At 47.1% G+C, this 20,320-nt stretch overlaps 1 protein-coding gene across 1 annotated transcript in view; it reads left to right on the top strand.

The window, feature by feature from the left end:
• The window catches only part of LOC138491166 (acetylcholine receptor subunit delta-like), a 129,873-nt gene that overhangs the window by 75,762 nt on the left and 33,791 nt on the right, over window positions 1-20,320 (top strand). The window contains exons 7-10 of the mRNA XM_069617541.1: window positions 3,982-4,182; window positions 6,017-6,128; window positions 8,622-8,736; window positions 19,682-19,892. Coding sequence (XP_069473642.1) covers window positions 3,982-4,182; window positions 6,017-6,128; window positions 8,622-8,736; window positions 19,682-19,892 — 639 coding nt within the window. The remainder of the gene's footprint in view (window positions 1-3,981; window positions 4,183-6,016; window positions 6,129-8,621; window positions 8,737-19,681; window positions 19,893-20,320) is intronic.

Raw genomic sequence — 20,320 nt, 5'->3', positions numbered from 1 at the left:
GACAGCCAGCCAGTATATGCCCCTGAGTGCCATTAGCAGACTAACAAGTAAGGCGTGCAAAGGATAGCTAGCCAGTATATGTCCCAGAGTGCCATTAGCAGATTAGCAAGTAAGGTGTGCAAAGGACAGCCAGCTAGTGTATGCCCCAGAGTGCCCTTAGCAGATTAGCAAGTAAGGCGTGTAAAGGACAGCCAGCCAGTATATGCCCCAGAGTGCCATTAGCAGACTAGCAAGGAAGGCGTGCAAAGGACAGCCAGCTAGTATATGCCACAGAGTGCGATTAGCAGACCAGCAAGTAAGGCGTGCAAAGGACAGCCAGTCAGTATATGTCACAGAGTGCCATTAGCAGACTAGCGAGTAAGGCGTTTAATGCTATTTGTATCTCAGGGAACTTTGCCTTGCCCGGTTCCCCACCTTATTTTGACCCAGTGTCAACGTGTGTATTTGCCCCATGCAGTCTCCACAACCTACTATTTGAGGGTTTTAAAAAGTACCTATTGCCACTGTTTCCACAATAATTATTAAACATAAAAAACTTTATAAAGATCAAGTGCGACTTCTTATTAAGTTGTACAAGTTGTTTAGGAATTTTGAAAATCTTGCTATTGTTTGATCACACCTTAGACAAGTGATTTGGGATGTTTTTTTTGTTTTTTTTCAAACCCTGGATTACTTTCAGTGTTCATAGCTTGGAAATGTGTAAATCGTGTGCCCAATTGTTCAAGATTTCCTTTGATTTTCTCGAAAAACCCTGAAACGCCCTTGCCACTACACATCTATGGAGCATTATCCCATCTCCATGAATAGGGCTCTTCAATGATGAAATGACGGGAGGGAACTCTCCTGTGCATCCTGCATAGTGATCACTGCAGGCACACTACCCGATTCTCGACAGGAGTAGGCAGCGTGCAGCTCTCCAGATGTTCTGGACTACTGCTCCCATGATCCCTCACCATTGACTATAGTGACTGGGGTTGATGGGAGTTGGAGACCAAGTCCTCTGGAAAGCCAATGGTTGATTACCCCTGCACCAGTCCAAGCAGATCACCACAGCTTCTCACTACATAGGTTATTGGGGCCGTGTTCATGTGGGGTGCTATTCTCCCTGTCACGCCCTCTCAGGTCCCATCATACGCACATCATATCAAAGTGAGCACCCCCGAAACTGCATAAAACTGGTTTTCTAAGAGTTATTTTACAACATTTGCGAAGCCTAGTATTGAGTGTACTAGTCCCTGAGCAAGGACCCTGCATGGGGGCATCCTGTGACGTCATTATCAAGCTGCGTGTGGATATGCATGACATAGGCGATTCAGTGGCCTGTTCAAAGAGGCTAGCAAGGCTTGTGAGTTTGAGTTTGTTTGGTGGCACAGGGGTGTCTAGGAGCGAGTGGGATTGAATGCTTACTTGTGTCTTTTAGAGGACTCCTCCAAGCACAGAGTTTCATGAAATGACTACTTTGAAGGAAAGAACCCCCCCCCCCCTGGTCAGTGCCTGTAGACAAGTGTCACACTCACAGGTACAGCGCTTAGGGGGAAAAGTCTGCCATGGCATCCTCCACTTGCTGAAATTGGCATGACGTGTGACACAGCCTTCCAACTTCCCACTGCCTTCTCTCTGCTCTTAACCTTTCCGGGGACTTTAATTCACCGAAACGCCAGCGGTAGCAGAAGCGACATCACCTACCCACTGACAACACGAACAGTGGCATCACATGGCCTTTGAGCCAGACAAAATCACAGGACGTGATGCCATATGACCTCCTGAACTGGGGACATCGCAGAAAGTGACATCACAACAGAAGAAACAAGAATTACTAAAATCACAAATAGTACAATAACAAACAAAAGACTTGTATTTCTCAATCTTAGATTAACTATGGTGTTGTCCCGAAAGGGAATAGGTGCAGTCCAGATGTGCCGTGTGCACACCCAGCAGACCCACCAGAGGCCAGGAGCCCTGCTTTCTTATTCCAGGACTGCTTCATGTAGCTAGCTGTCCTCCATGCCACATATATTTTCATAATCTGCTAAACACTGCCTCCCATGCCAGGCACTGCTATACACGTTCAACCTCATGCACCCTAGAGTGGCATCCTATCCCAGGATAGGCCTCACACGCCATGTACAGCCATTGTATGGATGCTACTGTGTCACAAGCTGAAGTGCGGTCCTTGCATGCCAGATAAAGCCTGAAATGCTAGATAAACGAGTCAGCTTCTTTGGTTTTGTTTAGTGCAAACTTAATTTGGTGATCTCAGCTTGAGAAGTTGGGGAAAATCAGGCCCTGCGAGGTAAAGAGATTTTTCCCAGGATCACACATATTGGTCAAGTGGAGAAACCAGAACTTCTTCCTATTGAGCTGTCTCCAAGTAACCCAGTAGATCACATCTCCTAACATGCCATTGTGAATGTTGCACGAATATACCAAGGTTCATTGCATCGTGTGCTTTCATGAGTAGACACAGCTGTTTGTGTTTAATACAGCAGCCAGGTGAGGCACAAACCACACTCACGCTCTACGTTGCCCCACAGAGATCCTCATCCCGATGAACTAATAATTCTGCCCTAGATTTTTGAAAATATAAAAGAAATCTTTATCGAAACCTGTTCGGTAAAACAAGTATGATTTACTGTCATGGGATGCAGGAGGAACACGACGACTAGCGATAAGTACTTCATTCACTGAGCCATCCATGGTAATTGCCACATACGGTGCAAAAAAGTTAATTTCCTGAATATACAAATGTACAAAGAAATAACTGCTTTGCATGGTTTATAATGAAGTGTCACACTTAAGACACAAAACATCACACTTAAGCAGACTGCACAAAAAAAGATGGCTCACGGGGACACACACACATGCACAGGAAACGAATACAAAGAACTGCAGCCACACCCACAATCATTATTCTGAAGGTGCCATGGCAAGTGCAATTGTGGAAAATGTTTAGTTTCCTTTTGCAAATGGACAGTGCGTACACTTCCTCGGGAATTGCCTGTAGCAGTGACTCGCGCTGTACAAGCAGTCACAAAGATGGCATAGACTAAACACACGTAGGGCCTAATTCATGGAACGCTTAGCACGGTGCAAGGTGACTCTGCTCTGCCAACAAACACGTCGACATGACACCTCTTGTCTGAAATCAGTGCACTGTAACCACGCCGGCCTTCCCAAAACAAACCCTTTGCTGATCTGCTTGAAGCCAGTCTGCTATATTAACAAACACGCCTAATTCACGAAGAGCAGTGCAAAGTATATTTTTGCAGAGCAAAGTCACCCTGCACTGCAAAAGTACTCTTTGCATCGCGCCAAATGTGCCTAAATAATGTGTGAATTAGGCCCGTTCAGTGCGGTGCAAAGAGTACTTTTGCAGTGCAAAGTGACTTCGCTCTGCAAAAATACACTTGGCACCACTCTGTGAATTAGACCCGGTTCAAGTGTTTGTTGACAGTGTAAAGTCACTTTACACCACGCTAAACGTTCCATGAATTAGGCCCTTAGAGTGCAGAAAACAAAGTGATTTATTTCAGGTCAACAGTGTTTTTTACAAAGCAGTAAATGAGTCTTTTGCATCTGAGTGTGAAGACCAGAAGGCCAGGAGTCACAAAGACAGTGCCAGGCAGAGGCGTTGCTAGGGGAGTAGTGCTCATGGGGCTATAGCCCCAGGTCTTTTGGTTGTAGCCCCAGGTGGAAGCTCAAGGTCTACAGCCAAAAGGCTAGCTAGCCCTGAGTCTGGACACTCCCGACATTAGCGTAGCCCCAAGTCTTTTTCAGAGATAGCAACACCTCTGGTGCCAGGGGTACCAAGGAGATTGGTAAGGGCCCTAGCTGGTAGCAGATCAGATGGGGTCCATGGATCCTTCCCCAGTGATGTCGCTGCTGTTGGCGGGATGGGGCGGGGCCAATCAGAATAAGCCTGCATTTAGGAGCAGAGTACGCAAACACAGAATGATCCCTTTTCACATTCTTTTTCCACAGAAAATGGAGAGTGGGAGATTACTCATATTCCAGCTAAAAAGAACATCGACCGAAGTGTGAGCCCCAGTAGCTACAAGTACCAGGACATCACCTTCTACTTGATCATCAGACGCAAGCCCCTCTTCTACATCATCAACATCATCACCCCCTGCGTCCTCATCGCTTTCCTGGCCAACTTCGTCTTCTACCTGCCCGCCGACAGTGAGTGATGGGGTTGCGATGTGTACTAGGGGATGGGTCAGCTGTATGGCGCACCGCTGGCCTGTTGGACGGGAGGTAGCCCTTCCAACCAGGCGTGTGACGCGTGCAAGAGGTTTGGGGCCTGACTAGAGCCTTTCCTTCGCTTGTGTCCGCCCCTTCTGCTCAAGGGAGGAATGCTATAGGTGCTAGTGGAAAGATGTAAAGCCTCATTGGACCAATCAGGATTCTCGAATTGCGATAATTGGTTTCATGACACATGCTTTGATATGATATGATGTAGCATTTATAACACACCTGTACATCAGTGTTTCTGGGCGCAACAAAACAAGCAGGGGAAAACAAAAGGGAAGACAAAAAAACGATCTTACTAGGCCTGTGTCATTCAGATTGTGCAACTGCAGGGAAGAAGGAACGGGAGAAGTGCCAGGGGTGAGGGGAAGTGGGGAGTGCAGTTAACTTACAAGTGCAGCCAGTGGGTGGCTCATACATGCAGAGTGAAGGGACTGTAGGGTTGCAGATACAGACCCTTAAGTGCTGGGGAGCCCGGATGCAGTGCAAGGGCTACTGGACATGCAGGAGCCTGGGTCCGAGTTCAAAGTGTGACCAGGTGACTCTGTGCGCAGAGCAGTCAGGTGCAACAATGCGAGGAATAGCAGACATTACGGAATACAGCACTTTTTAAAAACAAATTTCTATCCCCTCACTGTGATGTTCACGAAGGCCCACTGAGATCACAAATTGTTTCTTTGCATTGTGAGGGGATAGTTGCTTTAAAAATATAGTTCTGGAGATTGTTTAGTTCTTTCTGTGCTCAGGAGTGTATTTTTCTGTTCCATAACTGAATACATGTATCAATGCCATTTCACGTGCCGCTGGGAAAGTATGATATCGGTTCCCATTTTAGTTTTTGGTTCACAGAGGTGCAGATTGACACCTTCATGAGAACAGCCATATTGGTTCATAAAGTGTCTGTAGGCTTGATGCTTCATTCTGATGTGTTTGGTGGGGTGGGGCGGGCACCCATACACTCATACACCCATATACCCATACACCCATATACCCATACACCACTACCATGTACCAGTAGCACATTCCAGGTGTCATCTAAATTCTTTCCAGATTTTGCTGATTTAAAAGAATCACTTATACAAGGCGAGAGGCAATTAGCATGGATGTGTATGGAATCTGACAGCTGTTAGCAGGTGCTAAAAGCTGGCAGATTCCTTAGGAATCCTATTAATTAATGTCAGCATCAAAATCAGATGCTGGCGTGAATGGTATCTTTTTCCCCAGGTAAGGTGGGTGGGGCTTTCGCTCCTTGCCCCAGCTCCACGTGCAAAAAACACTGCACAATTCCCCAGCGTGGTAAAACGTGTGTAAAGGTCTGTGGGATTCCGTTTCCTTTATTTATTTTATTGATTGCTTGTTTGGCGCTTATGCAATAAGAAATACTGTTTCTTATATGCCCCGACTCTGTCTGAAAGGCATCCTGGCCCACTGGGCATTTCAAACTAGCCAGAGCCTTCCAGGGTGGCAAAGGCAGGAGTGGGTCGAGCCGTATGTCTGGTGATGAGGCAAGGCACGAGTATACCACGGATTAAAGTGTTTGCCCACCTTTAGCTGTTCCTCGCCTCCTATTGAGCCTCATGCCTAAGGAATGGGTTCCCAGTCTGTGCACATGGCAGCCATTTTGTTCACTCCTGATAACAATGCGTCACCATCACTGGCATACAGGGGTGGGGGTGGCTCAGTCGTCTATTGAATGATAAAGACCGACCTCAGGGACTAGCAGACCAGCGTCCTTTTGTTGAATGTTTCCTTTTCATCCCGCCAGGTGGGGAGAAGATGACCCTGTCCATCTCGGTGCTGCTGGCCCAGGCCGTCTTCCTGCTGCTGATCTCCCAGCGTCTTCCGGAGACCTCTCTCGCCATCCCCCTCATCGGCAAGTGAGTCTCGGACGCTTGTCTGCAGGTTATGTACTCCAGAAATGGGGCACAGGCGCGGATGCTCACACTGGTGGTGTCAAAGAAGTCCCGTGGTCCTGTTGCTAACATTGTTTGTCACAGCTTAATATGTTTATGTTTATATTTATTGAGTTTATATAGCGCTTTAAGCCAAAGCGCTTTACAATATAACAACAGGTACAATAGTGAGAGAAGCATATTTACAACATGAAACAAGTCATTAGAACAATCTGTAGAACAATTTACTAAAAGGAGGGGGAGAGTGGGGGTAGGGGAGGGGATAGGGGGTAGATAATGGGGGTAACCAAGTCTGTATTGAGGTCAGGGGAGTGGGAGGGAAGGGGGAGTTATAAAGTAACCAACAGTGCCCTACGTGGTTTCAGTGATCAGTGGAGGTCATAGGGGGGGAAGGGGGAAGAAGGGAGAGGAAGGGTGGGCAGGGTTAGAGGGGAGAGGGAAGGGAAGGGGAATCGGGGGGGGGAGTGAAGCAAAATGGCTTTCAGGTCATAGGGGAAAGGGGGAAGGAGCGAGGGAAGGGGGGCAGGGTAAGAGGGGAGAGCGGAATAATACCTGTAACCAACTCCAAAGCAATATTAGAAATGGGGTAACCAATGTCCCTAGGTACCTAAGACACCCTGTTGGTGGGAAAATCCACTACCATTTGGTGCCCTGAGCGGTTCAGTCCTTGGGAATAACTTGTTAAAGGGAGTATTCACTATATCGGGTGATAGGTCTTTACCATGACAATGCTAGCAAGAATAGAAAAACCCAGTTGGTTGACTGGGATGTGCTCATTTCAAACTTGATACAGCCAGGCCACCTTTTTATAAACTTTAGGAACTGAGGATTATGTTTTAAAACCATGAGTTAAAACAATTGTCTTGGGCAGAGCGTATCACTTACAAATTATAGAATACTCCCCTTCGGTATAGTCCACTTGGTTATGCAGTGAAAAGTGGCAGCTTACATCAGGACATCCACGCCCACGGCGCATGAGTTATGCAGGACGTCCCTTACACTGGTGTACTGTCCGGTTTGGCGATATCTCTGTAACCAGCATTGAACGGTGAAGTCCTCTGAAATGAAGTTTAGGGAAGAGGAGGAGGAATTCACGGATTTCACTTCAAAAATCCTCTTTATCACACAGTTACAATCTAATCTGTCTGTAGGGGCAGTAGCTTTTCTTTCAGACGTGAGACCAAATGCCGCCTATGCCAGAGCTGACTGTCCATCACCTACCTCACACTGACCCCTTCAATGATATGATATGATAAGATGGGTTATTTATAAGGCGCTTAATACCCAGAGGTTTCTAAGCACGGACCGGGGATCGAACCTCTGATGCTCCGTGTCGTCTTGCTTCCAAGGTGAGCATGTTGCCCCTGAGCTATCCTCCCGAGAATTAGCAGTACTGTGTTATAGTAGAGGCTATTATTATTGTGCATATTGTAAGATTTGTGTGTACCAAACGGTCTGTAAGATTTTGACTCCATTTGTACGCAAACACTGGTTTTCGTGATTTAGATGGACCGTTTTCTAAAATGATCCAATCTTTTAAAAGCATCTCTTGATCGTGTTGGAAAAAGCCACCAACTCTAGTGGGAAGAGCATCACCAGAAGCAAGGACCTGCCTAAAGCAGAAGAAATGCAAACAAATGAAAGAGCTAGCAGAGCACAATCATTGTGAGCCTCTCTGCCAACATTGTGGCATTTCCAACCTATCAGACAACTTCAGGCTCGCTCCCAGCCTCATGTAACTCAGACACGAAAACAAGGCCCTCATCTTCGGGGAGCATCTTATTCACTCACTGAACCCACCCTGTCCAGTCTTCCTCAGGATGACCACCCTTTACAGCCTTCCCCTTCTATCATCCCTGCACCTCTCAGCAGTGAACTGTAGATGTTACATTTCCCCTGCTACCCCACCTGGCACGCTGGTAATAACTGCTTGGCCGACTGAACCCCCTGTAGCTAATGAATGCCCGTAACCTGTCCTGGTGTACCACGTTCTGTGTCTCCCGGGAGATAGCTTTGTGCTCATTAAATGTAGAACATGAAATGAAAATAAATAATTTAAAGGGATTTCAGTGAAACTCTGGTTGCTGGAGCTTGCTTAGAATACACTTTTTATTTTGAGATCCCTGTTTAAGTAGTGGCAATGTTGGTTTCTTGAGGGTCTAGTCTCAAACATCAAAGCATTGGACTTTGACTCCCAACCAACCACTGCAGCTAGGGACGATCTTGGAGAAAGTTGTCTTTTTCATCTGTGGTGGTATTGTAAGTTTGATTTGTGGCACATCTTCTTTAGTGTGCCTCTTTTGGGGTAGCTCTTATTTTTATTAGGCTTAGAAATCATCTCTGAGGCACGAACGGCAGGCCCACCCTTTTTCTGCACGGTTCTTCGATCCCGCCAGAAGGTGGATATGATATTGGATGTCTTGGCTATGGCCTAACAAGTTCTTCTTGACATTGCAGGTACTTGTTGTTCATCATGGTCCTGGTCACTGTGGTTGTGGTGAGCTGTGTGATTGTGTTGAATCTCCACTTCCGGACCCCCAGCACCCACACCATGCCAGCCTGGGTGAAAGAGGTAAGATTGACATCAAGGAGAGGTAAGGAGCCCTGACATGGAGGCCAAAACGCACTCTTTCTTTGTCAGCCGCCCTTCTTATCATCAGCTGGGAGAGACCAGTGCGGCATTGCATTTCTGTTTTTCTCTGAGGGTTACCTTCTTATCATTAGCTGGGAGAGACCAGTGCGGCATTGCATTTCTGTTTTTCTCTGAAAGTTACCTTCTTATCATCAGCTGGGAGATGCCAGTGTGGCGTTGCATTTCTGTTTTTCTCTGAGGGTTACCTTCTTATCATAACCTGGGAGAGGCCAGTGCGGCATTTCATTTCTGTTTTTCTCTGAGGGTTACCTTCTTATCATCAGCTGGAAGAGGCCAATGTGGCATTGCATTTCTGTTTCTCTGAGGGTTACCTTCTTATCATAAGCTGGGAGAGGCCAGTGCGGTATTGCATTTCTGTTTTTCTCTGAGGGTTACCTTCTTATCATCAGCTTGGAGAGACAAGTGCGGCATTGCATTTCTGTTTTTCTCTGAGGGTTACCTTCTTATCATCAGCTTGGAGGGACCAGTGCAGCATTGCATTTCTGTTTTTCTCTAAGGGTTACCTTCTTATCATCAGCTGGAAGAGGCCAATGCGGCATTGCATTTCTGTTTCTCTGAGGGTTACCTTCTTATCATAAGCTGGGAGAGGCCAGTGCGACATTGCATTTCTGTTTTTCTCTGAGGGTTGCCTTCTTATCATCAGCTGGAAGAGGCCAATGCGGCATTGCATTTCTGTTTCTCTGAGGGCTACCTTCTTATCATAAGCTGGGAGAGGCCAGTGCGGCATTGCATTTCTGTTTTTCTCTGAGGGTTGCCTTCTTATCATCAGCTGGAAGAGGCCAATGCGGCATTGCATTTCTGTTTCTCTGAGGGCTACCTTCTTATCATAAGCTGGGAGAGGCCAGTGCGGCATTGCATTTCTGTTTTTCTCTGAGGGTTGCCTTCTTATCATCAGCTGGAAGAGGCCAATGCGTCATTGCATTTCTGTTTCTCTGAGGGCTACCTTCTTATCATAAACTGGGAGATGCCAGTGCGGCATTGCATTTCTGTTTTTCTCTGAGGGTTACCTTCTTATCATCAGCTTGGAGGGACAAGTGCGGCATTGCATTTCTGTTTTTCTCTGAGGGTTCGGCTGATGGGCAGATTTGGACCAGGCACCATCCCAGGGAGGGCAGACGGCCCCTGGCCCTGTTGTAAGGCTAATACATACTACACATAAGAGTAGCATTTGGAGCAGTTGCTCTTTCTTCTCGCTGTAAATGCTTTTCTCGATGAGCAATTCCAGTGATAAGAAACTCAATTAAAATGATAAACATTTACCGGGAATTGAATCGCAGACTTTTAAAAAAAAATTATCATATACATGTAATCTTATAAAATATTTTATACAAACATAACATCAAACAATCAAAAGAAAAACAAGCAATAAGAAGACAAAAAATGTGTCTAAAATGCAACATATCTAGTGTTCCTCCATTCCTCATATTAGTTCATTAAAAACCTCAACGATAAAATCACACAATTTCACCATATAGTAAATTAAATGGAAATCGCTCCACTCGAGAAACTTCTCCCATAAACACCATATAGCAAAAGCAAAACGTCCCACCACTGGCTACCCTGTTTCCCAACTCACAGGTTGCGGTTGGGCAACACCCCACGTTGTTACACGAGGCTATTTATACACCATATATCAGCCAAAATCCAGAAACCATGAAAAAACATATTTTAATTCATATATAACACTATATCACGCAATGCTTTTTTAAAAACATATAATAAAATAAAAACCATATTCAAAATTAGTTCGCGGTTGCGTTTAAAGAAAAGAGAAACACTAGGCATTACCCCATCTGATGATTTAGACAGGAATGCAACCAATCATTGGAACCAATGTGATGTTAGAAACAAAGGTGACTCATTTAAACCATGTATAGAATGATTTTTAAGATGGCGCGTCAATGCCCTTTTTTCTTTAAACGCAACCGAGAACTAATTTTGAATATGTTTTTTTCATTTTATTATATGTTTTTAAAAAAGCATTGTGTGATATAGTGTTATATATGAATTAAAATATGTTTTTTCATGGTTTCTGGCATTTGGCTAATACATATGGGGCCTCATTACGACCCTGGCGGTAAGCGAAAAACAATGGCGGTAAATGATTACCGCCATCATTTTCCGCTAGATCCGATTATGACCCTTGACCGTTAACTACGATGCCATTAGCGGCATCGTAGTCAACGCTGCCGCTATCTGCGCCAAGGACGCGCGCACGCAACCTCCCACACCGTACTTAGCGCCATGGCGGAAAGGTACGCGAATGCCGACCCAAGCGGACATGCACCTAACGCCATCACCCAGCCCGTTAAGTACCTTACCGCCATGGCGCTAAGTACGTCATCGCGAACCAACCGTAAATGGCCATGTAAAGTGAATCCAGCTGCCACAGGTGCACAGAAACAGCACAGGTGGAGGCAATACAGACTCAGGAAGTACAAAAAGAGCACACCCCACCCCTTCCCACACCCAGTTACACTCCACATTGATACCAATACGACTTGCAATGTTGGGGCTGGAGGACCTGATACCAATGCAAGTGCTACTACAACAACAACAACAACAACAGGCAGCACAGAGGAGACGCAGGAGGAGAAGGAGGGCAAGGCAGGGCCAGCAAGCCCCACCAGCACAGCCAGTGCCACCACGCAGGCAGCCCCCAATCCCACGCATCAGAGCCAGTCCATTCAACCTCACTGCTGAGCAGATCCACACCCTGTACCGTTTGGACGGGGACACCATCAACGCCATCGTAGACATGACACACAACAACATCGTCAGCATGATAGAAAGTCCAACCGCCATCCCACCCCTACTGAAGGTAGTGTCTGTACTCCACTTCCTGGCCACAGGCACCTACCAGCACACAGTGGGGCACTTGCATGGCATTTCACAACCATAATTCTCACGTACACTTATCCAAGTGCTCGATGCCCTCCTCAAGCACACAGACGACCACATCTCATTACCATGGACTGCCCAGGAGATTGCAAACAGCAAAGTGGGTTTCCATGCACTAGCCGGCATACCTCGTTGCATTGGTGCCATCAACTGCACCCATGTGGAATTGGTGGTTCCACGTGCCATGGAGGTACCGTACCGCAACCAGAAACAATTCCACTCAATCAACGTGCAAATGGTCTGTGACTCCAACAAGATCATCACACATTGTTGTGCCAGATTCCCCGGATCAACCCATGATTCAATGGTCCTGAGGAACTCCACAATACCACGCTACATGGAGCGACATGCAGGCCCAAGATCCTGGCTACTCGGTGAGTCTAATGTCATGACCATGGAAATGTGAAGTGGGTAGGTGAACGACGTACCAATGCATACTCCACCTGGCTGAAAGATGCATGCCCACGAAGGAGGCACATGACGGACAGAAACATCAACACACCATTACACAGACAGCAGGGCCCCCAACATGTCCCTATCAACATCAACATCAGCATTGCTCACTGGGGTCATGATGAGGCCCACAGCAATGTTGCAATGATGTGCGCATTGACATCACAGGACACGTGCCAGGCCAACAAAACAAACGGCATGAACGGACACAGTGGATGGGCACTCACAATGCACTCCACCCTTCTGCATACATTGGCTGATGGCATGCAAAACAGGCCATGAGAGCCATGAGCATATACTGGTTGCATTGTGTGAATCAATTAGTGCATTTAGAAGTGGTCCAAAGTAACAGTTGGATGCAAGCCATGGTGGCACATCATGTTCTTGATCAGACGTCATGACTGACACATACATTCTCGCCTACATACAGGTGATGCAGGCTATCCCCTGAAGAGGTGGCTCCTTACACCAGTCCGGAACCCGCAGAACCAGCACGAGGAGGACTTCAACCGTGCACATACACGTACCCATGTGGTCATTGAGCAGACATTCGGCCTATTGAAGGCACGGTTCCGATGCCTCAGCAGGTCTGGTGGGGCACTCCTGTACCGCCATGAGAAGGTGGCAAAGATGGTCATGGCATGTGTCATGCTACACAATATGTGCGTCAGACGAAATGTGCCCCTGCCCCCTGACGCAGAACTGCAACCACCTGACGATGAGGATGAGGAGGGTGCAGATGGGGCCGCACCTCATGGAGGAGGCGATGCATAGGAGGGGCGTGAAATGTGTCAAAATATCATCGACCAATGCTTCTAGCACACACGGCTGGTGTGTATCACATGGAGACGGCACTTGGGGCACTGTGTGTCTCTGGGACATGCACACTGTGGACTGTACACCAATAAAGCACACATATGCAATGAAAATGTCCACACATTTCATTTCGGAAAAAGGAAAAAGTGTATTTTAATCATAAATTGTCGTGACACACACCCTCCCCTCTCCCCCCTCCCCCTGCACACCCCAACACCCCCCCTTCCCCCCTGCACACCCCAAAACACCCCCTCCCCCCTCCCCCTGCACACCCCAACACATCCCCTCCCCCCTGCACACCCCAACACACCCCCTGTGAGTGTCTACAGATGCCTGTAACAGTGGGCACAGGCTATTACAAGCCCCCTCTCCCAGCCCCCGGGGCACCCCTGCCTGTGGAGCGCAGGTTCCATCCTGAACGTCGGACGGGGCTGCTCTGGGCAGAACTGGCAGCGCAGGATGTCCCTGCCTGCACCCGTGCATGCATGTCCTGTAGGGTGTGGGAGAGCTCAGAGAGCACACGGCGCACCCCGGCAAGTTCGCCACAAATGTCCCTTGACATGGACTGCATTGCATCCCTCAGGGTGTTAGTGCTCTGCGCAATTTCGGCCCTTAGGGTCTCCGTAGCCTGTTCGATGGCTGCCCTAGCCCCCACACATTCCGCAGCATGCTCGGTGAGTAGCGTGGACAGCTGTTGCTGCCGTTGAATGATGTCCTCAAGGGACTGTTGCCCCTGCTGGGCCATGCCCATTGCTGGTGGTGTGATGGAGGGGCTGCTCCCCTCCTGTGGACTTAGAACTGGGCATGGGGTAGATGGCCACTCCTCTTCCTCTGTGTGCCCCTGTTGTGGGATCCTCATGGGGGCTGGCATGGGACAAACAGGGGGAATATGGAAGGTCAGTGGGGCGTCTGACGTCGTGCTCCTCAATGTCGGAGTCTGAGCATGCTGCAATGGCAGCTGATTCTCCAATGGTGCTGCTGGCCGCAGAACCGGTGCCTTCTGTGGCAGGCAATGTTGGAACAGGTGGTGCTGCTGCTGGTGGCCTGCTGCCTACTGGGGTGCTTGCCAGTGGGCCGTCCTGTTTGCTGGCAGTGGATTGTGCTTGCTGTGGGGTCTGGGTCACTGCAGCTGAAGTTGAGGGTGCGTGAATGGTTGTCTTGGCCTTCTTGGCTCTTTTTGTCACAGGGGTGTCCTCGTCCTCGGGGTGTGATTCTGAGCCTGTGGTGGAGCAAAGGAGGGAGAGCGTTATTGATGGGTCTGCGGACATTGGAATGACAATGATTGACATGATTTTGGTCAGTAGATGACGCACATTTGAGGCAGGGGCATGCAGGTTGTCTCCTTTTTGTGTGGAATGATGATGGAGGTATGTGGGTGCCGGCAGTTAGGGTGTGCATGCTACATGTATACAGGGTGGAGCTCGCATGTGGCTGTGGGCAGTGTCCAGCTAATGTGTTGCATTTACACTCTAGGGCAACATTGTGCTACACATGAATGGACTTCAGTGACTATGGCATGTCTTGATTTGAGGCACCTACCTTCATCGCCTGATGTCGGTACTCCTCTTTCCATCCCTCCGACGCCTTCAATGCCTTCCATGCCTATCGTGCTGGCACATATTTCCTCCCACGGTTGGAGTTTCAGTGGGGATTCAGAACCTCCACCGGTAGCCAGGGCAAGGTTGCGGTTGGCAGAGATGATGCTTCTTACACGTAGCCTAAGGTCATCCCACCGCTTCCTGCACTGCTGTGGGGTGCGGGGTACGGTCCCCACCGCGCTGACACGCTCTGCCACCAGGGCCCATATGGCCTTCTTTTTGGCTATCGCCGGCCTGGTCATTTGTGGCGAAAAAACAACGGCTGCATTGTCTTGTAGAGTCTCCGTAAGCATGCTCAGGTCCTCCCGGGAGAATCTGTCCTGGCGCTGGCGGTCGCATGCCTTCTTGACAACTTTGGCCATTTTTGGGTGGTTAAGTGGGTGGGTGATGGGTTGGGACAAGTGTCAGGGTTGGATCTGGTGTTGTTGGGAAGGATGGCAATGGATTGTGTTTTTAAAGATGGCCGCCGTGCTGTTTCCCGTTCCGCCGCGATGATGCTATTTCCGGTTCCGCTTTTTACGGTGACCGCTAATTGCGGCCACTGCTGATTACGGTGGCCGCTAATTACGGTGGCCGCTGAGATGGGTGGCGGTAGTGCACCTTGCGCGGCCTACGATGCCGGTAGGGGCCCTTTCCGCCATGGCGTTATTTACATTACCACCATGGCGTAATGCTCGTGCGCGATGGGTCGGAATGTGGCGCTCTTTCCGCCATCGGTCCACGGCGTAAACGTTCATTACGCCATGGCGGTAATGTCGGCTACTTACCGCCAGGGTCGTAATGAGGCCCATGGTGTATAAATAGCCTTGTGTAACAACGTGGGGTGTTGCCCAACCGCAACCTGTGAGTTTGGAAACAGGGTAGCTAGTGGTGGGACGTTTTGCTTTTGCTATATAGGTACCTCCTCATCCACCACAGCCCCCGTAACAAAAAAAGAGGACAAACTTTTGCTCACCTCTTCTTGAATCCCATAAAAACCATACATTAAGATTTCCAATAGCGTTCGTACTTTACTAAGAAATGTCTCAATTTAGAGAGACTCGGACATTCCATCATAAGATGTTGAATTGCATCTACAGTCATCTCGCCACAAAGTCTGCACAATCTCTCTTGCCTCGGCATTCCATGGCCCACCAATAATCTCAAATGTTTGGATCATGATACATTGAATTTCCCTATAGCTTTTAATAGTATGACTATGTGGGTACGCATATTAATGTAAGCTGGTCTCCCACTACGCTCTAGATAAGAGCCAGGAAACATGCCACTGTTGGATTTTGCCGCCAAATCAACTATATTTTGCTCTTTCTCATCACTTTCCAGAGCCCACCAAGGACGAGTATGCTCGTCCTTTTTGCATAGACTTGCATAATAGCCTGGCAGTTAAGGGGTTAATCCACCGACTGAAATCTAGCATTGGAGTGTGATAACAACTCAGGTTCCCAGCGACCAATGGTGATGTTCATTCGACCCAGACAACTCTTACTGACCTGCATTTGCTGGTCTGTAAATGCCGGCCACATGCGTTGCAGCCCTGTGCCTTGCTCGGCCCCATGAAGCTTCTTCCCTAATAAAGGTTGTGTTGGCATCACCATGGTAGACCAGCTATAAGGGGCCAATTCTAGTTTGGGGTATTCGATTGGCAAGGACTATTTCAATTTCAACAGATCTCGTAAGATTTTAGCTTCTAATACATTTCATTTTTTCATATCGTTCCAACCCCATAGTTCACTTCCGAAGACCATGATGGATAAGACCTTCACTTTACATACTTTCTCAACAGACTTTACAGAGCGACCACCCTGTTTCCCGACAAATGCGTTAATAGCGCCAACAATCTGAGTTGCCTTTCTAGTGATCAGCCCCCAGTGTACTTCCACTTTAACCTATTGTCATTCACCACACTCGAATATCTAGACTCTCTTACCTCCTCAAATTCCTGATCATTAATGGCCCATTTACAGCCCTTCACTCTTCTTAAATGGATTAAAGACTGTTATTTTCAATTTTGATATATTGATTTTAAGACCATGTATCTATGAAAATTCATCTAATGTCTTTAATGTCCTCTGTATTCCTTGGGGTGTGTAGTCTAGCAGTAGAAGATCGTTGGCATAGCCCAACCCGTATATAGCCATGCTGCCAAATTCTCCGGAAAAAGTTCCAGTTGAGTCTATAACTTCTTGTAAATCAGCAAGGTACAAGTTAAACAAACAAGGTGCCAGGATGCACCCTTGTTTGTCATAATCCAATTAGAAGCCCCGTCCTGCCCATCCTGCCGTACTCTAACACCCGTATCTTCATACAACTGAATCAGCATATGTTGAAATCCCTTCGGTATGTTTTTTCCGCATTCACCTTTGCCATAGCCTACCTCTTTGCACGGTATCAAAAGCTGCCGAGGAGTCTATGAAAGCGACGTAGACAGGTAAAGATATCCTTCCGTACCAAGAGTATTCAATCACAGAAACCAACGTCAGTAGGTTCTCTATTGTGCTTGAGCCCTTAGGGAAAGCTGCTTGATTGAATGGAATGGCTGAAATACTATCGCTCCTCGAGTCAACTCACAAAGCAAAAATCACGCACATATCTTAGATGGGATTCCTAATATAGCGAGTAGTCGGTAGTTACCAGGATCCTTCCATAGGCCTTTCTTATGCACCGGCTAAATTATACTACTTTCACATAAAGAATGCATACGTCCAGTTCTGCCAATAACCATTAACACTTTCTACAGAGCTCTTGCCCATAGCACTGGATTCAGTAAGATGTGGCTTGTGCAGTCCAGACCTACGGTGCGTGATGTCTTTAATTTTCTTATAATATCCAACAGTTCACAAATAGCGGTGTTACATTGCCACGTGTTGTCATCGGGGACTATGTGGAAGGTACTCTTGCCATCCCCTCAGAGTGTGTTAGATCGCAGATTTGCAGTGCCCTTCACAAAGATGGCCGCTATCCAAATCCCAAGCACAAAGGAATCATAAAACAAGCCAGTGTCCTGAATATCTGAACAACCATCCTGCATTGCTCTGCCCAAAGTAAAACAACCTTTTGTGAATGCAGGCAGAGTGCAGTCAGGTGTTAACAAGCAAGATGTGTACCATATGAGATGTTATTTATAACGCAGTTAATACCCAAAAGTTTCTTAGCGCGGACCCGGGGATTGAACCGGTGTTGCTCTGTGTCTTCTTGCTTCCAAGGCAAGCACGTCACCCCTGAGCTATCCATCCTATCTTGCCACAGAGCTTTCAAACATATTTTTTGCACAATGCAGCTACTTAAAGAATCAGGACCTGCTTAAAAAAATAAGACTCCAACACCACACAATTTAAGACTAGTCATGAATCAGACGAGGAATTAATAGATATTGTAAATACTTTGACATACTCTTTTCAGAACAATGGAGGACATTGTACATTTCAGGATTGCTGCCACTGGTCTACGGGCTGTTTTTCCTTCTGGTTTTTTGGCAGAGCAGCATGTCAACAAATAAGTAATTGCAATGCGAGCGATTCGCAGCCGGAACTACAGCAAAGGGCACATTGTTTGTCCGGAGATATTACAAATGTCAATAAAACATACTTTATAAGACAAACTGCCAGTAGACCTACAAAGATGAGGTAGTATTGAAGTAGAGAGGACTTATGTGACAAGACTGAAGACTACGCTGTAGTCCTGGTCCTTGTGATGTTTTGGAACTGAAAGAGCATTTCGACGTAAGACCAAGAGTGAGGTATCGTATCACTCCATCTCAGATGTCAGAAAAATACTCTCATCTGTTAGAATATTCCAAAATAGCAGTCGCTCCCTTGAGCTCACCTTTCGCTTTGGTCTTCCACTATCCACTGCAGAATTTCCACGTAGCTTATGTAGCCTCCGATACCTGGGCTCGCGAGTGGCTTTCACCTTCAGCCCCCCATTCCATCTTTCTCATTGCACGCGATAGTCTAGAGACCCGAGGGTCTATGGCCGCTTCCTGTGATGTGTTACAGGGGGTTGTGGGTTCCTCTGCCAAGAAGATACTGAACCCATGCTTCTTATCTTGAGTTTGTTGTCCCTAGGTGCACATCAGATAAGCGACATCCAAGTAGGTTCCTGGTCAGTGACGCTGGCACATCCACACCTTCCAGCTCCAAGATGTAATTGACACTTTCAGAACATGGTCACACACACCACTTTCCATAATGACATCACAGCATTCCACTCACCTCCCCACACATGCAGGATACACCCAGAACCAAGCTACAGCAGAGGGCTTTTAGGACACCCCATGAATGGGGGATGCTATCAAGGAACAGGCAGTAGCTCCCAGGGTCCCAGAGGCCCTGTTCTAGTACCTCTCAAAGGTGAATGCATCACATTTGACCATATGTTCTACATGTTGATAACAGTCAAGTTGACTTCCCCCCTTACGCTTTACACGCGTTTAAGATGTGGATATGGCTTTGTACTAATGAAGCTGGATTCTATCTCGCTTGGGTTTTATTTGAGTAATCAGAGTGTACTGCAGGTATGTGTCGGGGAGGGGTTCTGTGGTTAAGCTGTGCACCAGGAGTATTTTGGCCCATGAAATGACACATCAAGATGAAGATATGTGATAGGATAAGCCTAATACAAGTCACTGTGACTTAATCGATATTGGCGATTGTGCTATGCGATTTCATGTACATGCTCTTTGGGAGACACCCTTCCATGGAGGCGGGGAACCAGTTGAAGAGAAAGGGAGCATCTGAGACAGGCATTGGTGTAGCTAGGATGAAAAGTGAGAACCTCATTTTCAGTGGTGTCAGCCATGCTCCTTGGTCTAGCATCACAGGGTGACTAGAGTTTACAGTACTTGTCAACTCCAATGGAAATCTCGACCGATATCTAACACGCTGAAAAATCAAAGACATATTTCCATACAACATTGACCAATGGTATACCAAGTTTAAAGACACATGGTTGAGAATGGTATTTTTTAATTTCTTAGTACTGGTACCATACCTACTGTTTGGCATTTCAAGGCACTTCTCCAGGCTTGTTTGATGAGTAGAATGCATGTTCCACACCAGCTCATGAGAACCTCCCTCCTTTTCTCCATGTGGTCCCAGCTCTTCTTGTACAAGCTTCCCCGAATCCTTCACATGTCCCAGCCAGCTGAGAGCACGATGGAGCCCTGGAGCGGGGCCATGATGAGACGCAGTAGTTCTGTTGGCTACATGGCGAAGGCGGAGGAGTATTTCAATGTGAAATCCCGCAGCGAGCTGATGTTTGAGAAGCAGTCGGAGCGACACGGCCTAGCAAGCAGGGCCACTCCAGCGAGTAAGTACACAATTTATAACATATTTAATTTCCAATTCCGCCTTGTCGCCTAGACTATATGATGTAAACACCTTGGCATGGTGCTATGGAGAATTCCACCCCTTGGTCACAGATTTGATACTTGCACAGAGTAACAGAGACCACAAGCCACATTTTTCCTTTAAGTGTGTTACAGTTTACAGAGAAACTTTTCACACTAATATATAAACAAAAGAAATTGTAAAATGCAAAGTTACAAATTAAAACTTCATAAAACAAAAATAAACATTTTGAGATACAATATAGTTTAATCTTTAAAATAATCCTTCCTACGCATACTAGTGTTGATTTAGAAATCCTTTTAGAGCATGAGGTTTATGTTTGTTTGTCTGTTTGTTTATTTATATAGCGCGCAAAACCCTGAGGTATCTAGGCGCTTAAATGTAAGA

The sequence above is a fragment of the Ambystoma mexicanum genome, chromosome 10, assembly GCF_040938575.1.
Source record: "Ambystoma mexicanum isolate Mex_15411 chromosome 10, UKY_AmexF1_1, whole genome shotgun sequence".
Classification (NCBI taxonomy): Eukaryota; Metazoa; Chordata; class Amphibia; order Caudata; family Ambystomatidae; genus Ambystoma; species Ambystoma mexicanum.
The sequence above is the reverse complement of the archived record's forward strand: the minus strand, read 5'-3'. Positions and strand labels throughout refer to the sequence as shown.